At 40.0% G+C, this 10,393-nt stretch overlaps 1 protein-coding gene across 1 annotated transcript in view; it reads left to right on the top strand.

Moving 5' to 3' along the window:
• The window catches only part of LOC115222512 (protein jagged-2-like), a 74,294-nt gene that overhangs the window by 20,287 nt on the left and 43,614 nt on the right, over positions 1–10,393 (top strand). The window contains exon 2 of the mRNA XM_036511622.1: positions 6,450–6,704. Coding sequence (XP_036367515.1) covers positions 6,450–6,704 — 255 coding nt within the window. The remainder of the gene's footprint in view (positions 1–6,449; positions 6,705–10,393) is intronic.

Raw genomic sequence — 10,393 nt, 5'->3', positions numbered from 1 at the left:
CTGGCACAAAATGGCTTGGATGAAAGGCCAACCTTTTTTACCGCTGTATAACCTTAAAATAAATTATGTCTCTCAAGAAACCCCTGCATAAAAAAAATTATACACCTTATCTTTCTCATTTTTTCATCATAGTTCATGTGATAAACATATAATATACATATATATATATAAATATATATATATATATATATAATATATATATATATATATATAATATATATATATATTTATATTATATATATATATATTATATATATATGGTTTTCTCTTTCTTCTTTCACTTGTTTCAGTCATTTGACTGTGACCATGCTGGAGCACCACCTTTAGTTGAGCAAATCAACCCCAGGACTTATTCTATGGAAGCCTAGTACTTATTCTATTAGTATCTTTTGCCGAACCACTAAGTTACAGGGATGTAAATACACCACCATTGGTTTTCAAGTCATGTTGTTGGGGACAAACACAGACACAAACATATACTCACACACATACACACAGATGTATATATATATATAGATATATACGACGGGCTTCTTTCAGTCTCCTTCTGCCAAATCTACTCACAAGGCTTTGGTTGGCCCTAGGCTATAGTAGAAGATACTTGCCCAAGGTGCCATGCAGTGGGAATGAATTCGGAACCATGTGGTTGTTAAGCAAGCTACTTACCACACAGCCACTCCTGTGCCAATTTTTTTGATAACATAATAGGTTAGATAGGATGATGTTTATATTATAATAACCAATATGTTGTGCATGTATAGTAATATTACAATCATGAAATTAGCATTAGCTTATCTCACTCTTTCTCGGGGTACCCTGGTTGAGAAACGCTGCTCTAAAGTATTCACCTATAGATTGAAAAGCAACAGTTGGGAGATGGCTCATCATTTTGGTAGTCAGGGTAATCTTGGATCTGTGGAGTTCATTTGATTGGCCCTAGCTGGAGTTTCTCCTGTATCAGGATGAGCATTATTCATGTTATAATATACTTTGTATTATGCATACTACTTTTATCACATTTCCCAGTCTTTACCATTTCTTTCTACCCATCCTTTAAGTAAATTGCCACACAAATTGTTGACCGCCCTTCTAATGTATCCCTTCTCTATGCCCTTGTAGCTAATAAAAGGAATTATTATTATTTTTATTATTATTATTATTATTATTATTATTATTATTATTATTATTATTATTATTATTATTATTATCATCATCATTATTATTATTGTTGTTGTTGTTGTTATTAGATGGCAAGCTGGCAGAATCGTTAGCATGCCAGGCAAAATGCTTAGCAGCATTTTGTCCATCTTTACGTTCTGAGTTCAAATTCCATTGAGATCAACTTTGCCTTTCATCCTTTCGATAAAGTAAAGTACCAGTTGAGTACTGGGGTTGATGTAATCAACTTAACTCTCTCCTTCAAAATTTCAGGCCTTGTGCCTATACTCTTTTACTCTTTTACTTGTTTCAGTCATTTGACTGCAGCCATGCTGGAGCACGGCCTTTAGTCGAGCAAATCGACCCGGGACTTATTCTTTGTAAGCCAGTACTTATTCTATCGTCTCTTTCTTTGCTGAACCGCTAAGTGACGGGGAGGTAAACACACCAGCATCGGTTGTCAAGCAATGCTAGGGGGACAAACACAGACACACAAACACACACACATATATATATAATATATATATACATATATACGACAGGCTTCTTTCAGTTTCCGTCTACCAAATCCACTCACAAGGCATTGGTCAGCCCGGGGCTATAGCAGAAGACACTTGCCCAAGGTGCCACGCAGTGGGACTGAACCCGCAACCATGTGGTTGGTTAGCAAGCTACTCACCACACAGCCACTCCTGCGCCTATATAGTAGAAAGGATTATTATTATTATTAATTAGGCAGCGAGTTGGCAGAATCATTAGCACACTGGATGAAATGCTTAGCAATATTTCGCCCATTACTACGTTCTGAGTTCAAATTCCTCCAAGGTCATCTTTGTCTTTCTTCCTTTCAGGATTGACAATTTAAGTACCAGGGAAACACTGGAGGTCAATGTAACCAACTTGTCCCCTCCCTCCAAATTTGAGTCCTTGTGTCTCCAGTAGAAAAGATTATTATTCTTTTCTACTGTAGGTACTAGGCAGAGTACCCATGATTTTTATGGGGTTTTTCCATGAACGGCATTCAAACATCTCCCTATTGAGGATTTCATATTGTTTTTTTTTCCTTCTTCATTATGTTAATCTTTCATCATCATCATCATCATCATCGTTTAACGTCCGTTTTCCGTGCTAGCACGGGTTGGACGGTTCGACAGGGATCTGGGAAGCCAGGGCTGCACCAGGTTCCAGTCTGATTTGGCTTGGTTTCTACAGCTGGATGCCCTTCCTAGTGCCAACCACTTTATAGTGTGTACTGAGTGCTAGAGGTGGCAAGCTGGAGAGCTGCACCAGGTTCCAATCTGATTTGGCTTGGTTTCTACAGCTGGATGCCCTTCCTAGTGCCAACCACTTTATAGTGTGTGCTGAGTGCTAGAGGTGGCAAGCTGGAGAGCTGCACCAGGTTCCAATCTGATTTGGCTTGGTTTCTACAGCTTGATGCCCTTCCTAGTGCCAACCACTTTACAGTGTGTACTGAGTGCTAGAGGTGGCAAGGTTGAGAGCTGCACCAGGTTCCAATCTGATTTGGCTTGGTTTCTACAGCTGGATGCCCTTCCTAGTGCCAACCACTTTATAGTGTGTGCTGAGTGCTAGAGTTAGAAAGCTGGAGAACTGCACCAGGTTCCAATCTGATTTGGCTTGGTTTCTACAGCTGGATGCCCTTCCTAGTGCCAACCACTTTATAGTGTGTGCTGAGTGCTAGAGGTGGCAAGGTTGAGAGCTGCACCAGGTTCCAATCTGATTTGGCTTGGTTTCTACAGCTGGATGCCTTCCTAGTGCCAACCACTTTATAGTGTGTGCTGAGTGCTAGAGTTAGAAAGCTGGAGAACTGCACCAGGTTCCAATCTGATTTGGCTTGGTTTCTACAGCTGGATGCCCTTCCTAGTGCCAACCACTTTATAGTGTGTGCTGAGTGCTAGAGTTAGAAAGCTGGAGAGCTGCACCAGGTTCCAATCTGATTTGGCTTGGTTTCTACAGCTGGATGCCCTTCCTAGTGCCAACCACTTTATAGTGTGGCTGAGTGCTAGAGTTAGAAAGCTGGAGAACTGCACCAGGTTCCAATCTGATTTGGCTTGGTTTCTACAGCTGGATGCCCTTCCTAGTGCCAACCACTTTATAGTGTGTGCTGAGTGCTAGAGGTGGCAAGGTTGAGAGCTGCACCAGGTTCCAATCTGATTTGGCTTGGTTTCTACAGCTGGATGCCCTTCCTAGTGCCAACCACTTTATAGTGTGTGCTGAGTGCTAGAGTTAGAAAGCTGGAGAGCTGCACCAGGTTCCAATCTGATTTGGCTTGGTTTCTACAGCTTGATGCCCTTCCTAGTGCCAACCACTTTACAGTGTGTGCTGAGTGCTAGAGGTGGTAAGCTGGAGAGCTGCACTAGGTTCCAATCTGATTTGGCTTGGTTCTACAGCTGGATGCCCTTCCTAGTGCCAACACTTTATAGTGTGTGCTGAGTGCTAGAGGTGGCAAGGTTGAGAGCTGCACAAGTTTCCAGTCTGATTTGGCTTGGTTTCTACCAGCTGGATGCCCTTCCTAGTGCCAACCACTTTATAGTGTGTGCTGAGTGCTAGAGGTGGCAAGCTGGAGAGCTGCACCAGGTTCCAGTCTGATTGGCTTGGTTTCTACACACTCTGGATGCCCTTCTAGTGCCAACCTTTATAGTGTGTGCTGAGTGCTAGAGTTAGAAAGCTGGAGAGCTGCACCAGGTTCCAATCTGATTGGCTTGGTTTCTACAGCTGGATGCCCTTCCTAGTGCCAACCACTTTATAGTGTGTGCTGAGTGCTAGAGTTAGAAAGCTGGAGAGCTGCCCAGGTTCCAATCTGATTTGGCTTGGTTTCTACAGCTGGATGCCCTTCCTAGTGCCAACCACTTTATAGTGGTGCTGAGTGCTAGAGTTAGAAAGCTGGAGAGCTGCACCAGGTTCCAATCTGATTTGGCTTGGTTTCTACAGCTGGATGCCTTCCTAGTGCCAACCACTTTATAGTGTGTGCTGAGTGCTAGAGTTAGAAAGCTGGAGAGCTGCACCAGGTTCCAATCTGATTTGGCTTGGTTTCTACAGCTGGATGCCCTTCCTAGTGCCAACCACTTTATAGTGTGTGCTGAGTGCTAGAGTTAGAAAGCTGGAGAGCTGCACCAGGTTCCAATCTGATTTGGCTTGGTTTCTACAGCTGGATGCCCTTCCTAGTGCCAACCACTTTATAGTGTGTGCTGAGTGCTAGAGTTAGAAAGCTGGAGAGCTGCACCAGGTTCCAATCTGATTTGGCTTGGTTTCTACAGCTGGATGCCCTTCCTAGTGCCAACCACTTTATAGTGTGTGCTGAGTGCTAGAGTTAGAAAGCTGGAGAGCTGCACCAGGTTCCAATCTGATTTGGCTTGGTTTCTACAGCTGGATGCCCTTCCTAGTGCCAACCACTTTATAGTGTGTGCTGAGTGCTAGAGTTAGAAAGCTGGAGAACTGCACCAGGTTCCAATCTGATTTGGCTTGGTTTCTACAGCTGGATGCCCTTCCTAGTGCCAACCACTTTATAGTGTGTGCTGAGTGCTAGAGGTGGCAAGGTTGAGAGCTGCACCAGGTTCCAATCTGATTTGGCTTGGTTTCTACAGCTGGATGCCCTTCCTAGTGCCAACCACTTTATAGTGTGTGCTGAGTGCTAGAGTTAGAAAGCTGGAGAGCTGCACCAGGTTCCAATCTGATTTGGCTTGGTTTCTACAGCTTGATGCCCTTCCTAGTGCCAACCACTTTACAGTGTGTGCTGAGTGCTAGAGGTGGTAAGCTGGAGAGCTGCACTAGGTTCCAATCTGATTTGGCTTGGTTTCTACAGCTGGATGCCCTTCCTAGTGCCAACCACTTTATAGTGTGTGCTGAGTGCTAGAGGTGGCAAGGTTGAGAGCTGCACAAGGTTCCAGTCTGATTTGGCTTGGTTTCTACAGCTGGATGCCCTTCCTAGTGCCAACCACTTTATAGTGTGTGCTGAGTGCTAGAGGTGGCAAGCTGGAGAGCTGCACCAGGTTCCAGTCTGATTTGGCTTGGTTTCTACAGCTGGATGCCCTTCCTAACGCCAACCACTCAGTGAGTGTAGTGGGTGCTTTTTATGTGCCACCTGCACAGGTGCCAGGGGGGTCTGCCTATTTTAATTAATCAAACCCATTAGAAATTAATCAAACTGCTCAAAATTGCGCATAAAACCCCTTACACATACAGACACATTTTTGTTTTATACTGTACTGTCCATTATGTTTTTCCTTAATGTAAACCCTTTGTGGTTAATAAAGAAATTGTTGTTGTTATTATTTTTACTATTTAAAGTAAGGTGGTAAGCTGGCAGGATTGTTAGCACGTCAGGTGAAATGCTTAGCAATATTTCATCTATCTTTACATTCTGAGTTCAAATTCCACCGAGATCAGCTTTGCCTTTCATCCTTTCGGGGTCAATAAATTAAGTACCAGTTGCATACTGGGGGTCGATCTAATTAACTGGCACCCTCCACAAAAACTTTGAGCCTTGTGCCTAGAGTAGAAAAGATTATTATTATTATTATTATTCTATGTTTGACTTTTGCTTTATGTCTGTACAAGTTGGCTCCAAGTCTCACCCAGAGACCTCAAGAGACAACAGGTTGGAAGTTCTGTGCCATATATTTGGGTTTTTTTTTTTTTTTTTGGTGTTGTACTAGTGAATGTCTAATACATAATTATTAATATTATTATTATTATTATTATTATTATTATTATTATTATTATTATTATTATTATTATTATTTGAGGTAAGGCAGCAAGCTGGCAGAATTGTTAGCACACTGGATGAAATGCTTAGCAGTTTTTCACCCTTCACTAGGTTCTGAGTTCAAATTCCATCGAGGTCGACTTTACCTTTCATCCTTTTGGGTCGATAAATTAAGTACCAGTTGAGTACTTGGGTCGATGTAATCAACTGGCCCCTTCCTCCCAAATTTCAGGCCTTGTGCCTATGATAAAAAAGATTATTATTATTATTATTATTATTATTATTATTTAAGCTAAGGCAGCATGCTGGCAGAATTGTTACCATGCCAGCTATAATGCTTAGCAGCATTTCATCCATCTTTACATTTTGAGATTAGGTTCTGCTGGAGTAAACAATCCTCAGAAATTGCTGGCCTTGTGCCAAAATTTGAAACCAATAAAATGAGTACCAGTTGAGTTGTAGGGTTGATAAAATTGACTTGACCTTCCCTTAAAAAAAAACTTGTGACACTGTACTACAATACCAATAGTTATATGATCACTAATCTTGATTTACTTTTTGTTTGCAGGTAGTGATAGCTTGATTGAAATATTTACCCATCGTGGTGAAAGATCACCAGATCCAACCTGGCAAACACTATCGCATAAAGGAACTATTGCCAGCATTGAATATAGGATACGGGTCCTCTGTGATAAAAATTATTATAATAAAACTTGCAAAAAGTACTGTCGGCCCAGGAATGATTCTTTTGGGCACAATACCTGTAATGAAAATGGGGACAAAATTTGTTTGGAAGGCTGGACAGGGAAACATTGTATGAAAGGTAAGACTAATCAATTATTCTTTTATTCTTTTGCTTGTTTCAGTCATTTGACTGCAGCCATGCTGGAGCACTGCATTAACCCTTTAGCATTTGGATTATTCTGTCAAATGTAATACTTTTTCATTCACATTGTTTTAGCTTCAAAATTTTGATGATGTGATTGTATATTTTTAGAATGATATTGTAGGGTGGGTGTGAGAGGCTGGATCTGGCCAGTTTGAACATAAAACAGGTAGCATATCAGGGCCGGATATGGCCAGTTTAAATGCTAAAGGACTAAAGAGTTTATAGTTGAAGAAGTTGATCCCAGGATTTATTCTTTATAAACCTATTTCTTATTTCATTAGTTTGTTTTGCTGAACTGCATAAGCCGCAGGGACCTAACATTTTATCTCTAATTAATTAATTAATGTTTTTTTTCTTCTGCGTGTAATTTCAATACGATCATATGACCAATTTTAATAGATTTTCTTTTAATTAATGATAAGCTACAAAAAGGCAAATTAGGTTATCCACTATGATGCTAGCTTAATGCATGACTACTTCATATGCTGATGATTTATGCTCTTGGTTGCATAAGGAAGCAAAGTAGATCTCCAATCAATGGACCATCAAATGGTCCATCAAAAGAGTTCCTCCCACTTCTATACAATACTGTAAAAATGTGTTTACATTATTATTTGACCCACAATAAGACTTTATAATATTAGAATTTATTTCAGTTGTTTTAATTTTATTTATTTATTTTATTTTTACTGAAATATTTATTATCATTGACATTAAATATAAATTGTCTAGAAGTAGAAATTGCATTTGTAATTGTTATGGTTGTTGTTTTTATTGAGCTGATCAAAAGTGTTCTCACCATGCCCATCCTGTATCATTCATTATCTAATGTGTCCTTCCTTTCTTTAAGATTATAGAGTATAATTTGAAGGAGATCATCATCATTTAATGTCCGCTTTCCATGCTAGCATGGGTTGGACGGTTTTGACTGAGGGCTGGCAACCAGATGGCTGCACCAGGTTCCAGTCTTGATCTGGCAGAGTTTCTACAGCTGGATGCCCTTCCTATCGCCAACCACTCCGAGAGTGTAGTGGGTGCTTTTTACGTGCCACCTGCACGGGGGCCAGTCAGGCAGCACTGGCAATGATCTCACTCGAATCTTTTTACACGTGCCCACCGGCATAGGTGCCAGTGAAGCGACGTTGGTAACGATTACGCTCAAAAGGTGCCCTTTTACATGCCACGGGTTCGGAAGCCAGTTAGCTGCTCTGGCAATGATCACACTCGAATGGTGTTCTTCGCACCCTACTAGCACAGTAAAGTGATGCTGGTAACGATCATACTCGAAAAGCCGCTCTGTCAATGATCACACTCGTATGGTGCTCTTTGCACCCCGCTAGCATGGATGCCAGTCATCTAAGTGAATTTGATTTTGATTTGATTTCATTTGCCTCAACAGGTCTTCGCATACAAAGTTTAGTGACCAAAGAAGGAAAAGCTACGCATAAGCAAGCTGGTTATGCTCCTGGCATAGGCCACGGGTTATGGTTTCATCTGGCTTGCCGGGTCTTCTCAAGCACAGCATATTTCCAACGGTCTCAGTCTCTAGTCATTTCCTTGGTGAGGCCTAATGTTCAAAGGTCGTGATTCACCACTTCATCTCAGGTCTTCCTGGGTCTACCTCTTCCACAGGTTCCCTCAACGGTTAGGGTGTGGCACTTTTTCACACAGCTATCCTCATCCATTCTCACCACATGACCATACCAGCACAGATCTGGTTGTTATTTCTAATAGCTATTTCTAGCACAGTAACCCCATAGAAGCTTCTTCATTACATTTTATTGTTATTTAGTACTAAACTGGTCCTGACTGAATAGACCTCTGGTCAACAGTATTCCAAACATCATTATTATTATTATTGATATTATTAAGGTAATGAGCTGGCAGAATCGTTAGCAAGCTAGGCAATATGCTTAGTGGCATTTTGCCCATCTTAACATTCTGAGTTCAAATTTCGCTGAAGTCGGCTTTGTCTTTCATCTTTTTAGGGTCGATAAAAATAAGTACCAGTTATGCACTGGAGGTCGATGTAATCGACTTAATCCCCTCCCCCAAGCTGCCCTTGTGGCAAAAATTTGAAATCATTAAGTTAAAAGTTTATTATTTTAGACTTGTTTTGGCTGTTTTTACCTTTCACTAAAAAACTTAGTTGCTGTAACCTAGCACTCCCATGCATCCTACCCTCATCCCCCACTTAACGGATAGAAGAAAAAATGTCATCGGCCATAACAGGAAGGTAAAACAAAAATACATCTAAATAGCAGAAAACATTGTAGGTCAATGCGCATCCTTTTTTCCCCGTTTTCATAACTCTTATGTATGGAGCATTTATGGACTGTTGGGGACCATTTGTAGCCTATATGGCCCTTTTGCATCACTACTTTGGTACAAATGGCTGCGAGCTCAAGATGCTGAATGACCAAACACACTGGTCATATGTTCAAAATATAGTCCTAACACCATTTTCATTTTTATGGGTAAATTCTTACTATTATACTGGTCTCTAAGTAAATGGTTAGTGAACTTCTGAAATAGCTGTCACTACCTCATGGAGAAAGAAAAGGGCAGGGAAGAATTTTTCATTCAAAAAAACTAAAATTTCTTTTTACAGTCCCTCACCCCTTGTCCATTCCATACCCTTTTTCCAGTAAATTTTTTTCTATTACAGTACCAGATCAAATATCCAGCAGACTTGGGACCACTGGTTTTTCTGTTAGCATAAATATATACTTAAAATATAAAACTATTAAAAGTAAAGAGCTAAATTGCATTTACCAGATTCAAATTAATACATTTCTAAATTCGGGTCTGTTTGGTATTTATTAAACCCACTTAGAATTCTTAAATTATATCATACTGTACAGATTGAAAATTAAATGAAGAAAACTGAAGGTACAATTCTAAATCAAAGTACTGTAAATCCTCATGTATAATCCGCATTTTTTCCCCAAAATTTAAAGGTCAAAATCCCTAGTGCATACTATATATGAGGTTGAAAATGAAAAATATTTTGTAAGCAATGTCCGAGTCTCTATTTGCTGTCCGGCAATGTTTATTTAGATGCATTTTGTGATGTAGGACGCGAAAATACCTTAAGCTAAACCTGAAAGCAATGAAGTCATAAAAGAATCATCCATAACTTGCAATAAGCAACATTTATTAAACTTTATTACTGTTATTTCTTTATTTTTGCAAACAAAATGCACAAAAAAGCTACACGTTTGCATTATGTTATATATTCAATAATAATAAGGATGTTACTGTATACATTTTTACAAACCAAGGATGTTATATAGACTTCCTTGACTCAAGTTAGAGAAGGGGTGTGTATTATACACAAGGTTTAGGTTTTTCAGAGGTACAGCTCCCTAAAAATCCTCTGTGTATTATACTCAAGGGCGGACTATACTTGAAGATTTACGGTATGTTTAATTATTATTAATCCACTTAAAAAGTATGGAATGAAACTATGTTTAACTCACCATATGGAACTTAACCAGCTCCCAAAACAGGGTCCTTTTAGTCAATACAGGATATGGTATATTACATTGTAAATGCACAAACAACAAAAGACAGAGACAAGTGAGGGAACAACAAACAGGATGTATTAGTTTGACACTTAG

This window comes from Octopus sinensis, linkage group LG20, assembly GCF_006345805.1.
Source record: "Octopus sinensis linkage group LG20, ASM634580v1, whole genome shotgun sequence".
In the NCBI taxonomy this organism is placed as follows: Eukaryota; Metazoa; Mollusca; class Cephalopoda; order Octopoda; family Octopodidae; genus Octopus; species Octopus sinensis.
This window is presented reverse-complemented; position numbering and strand designations above follow the sequence as displayed.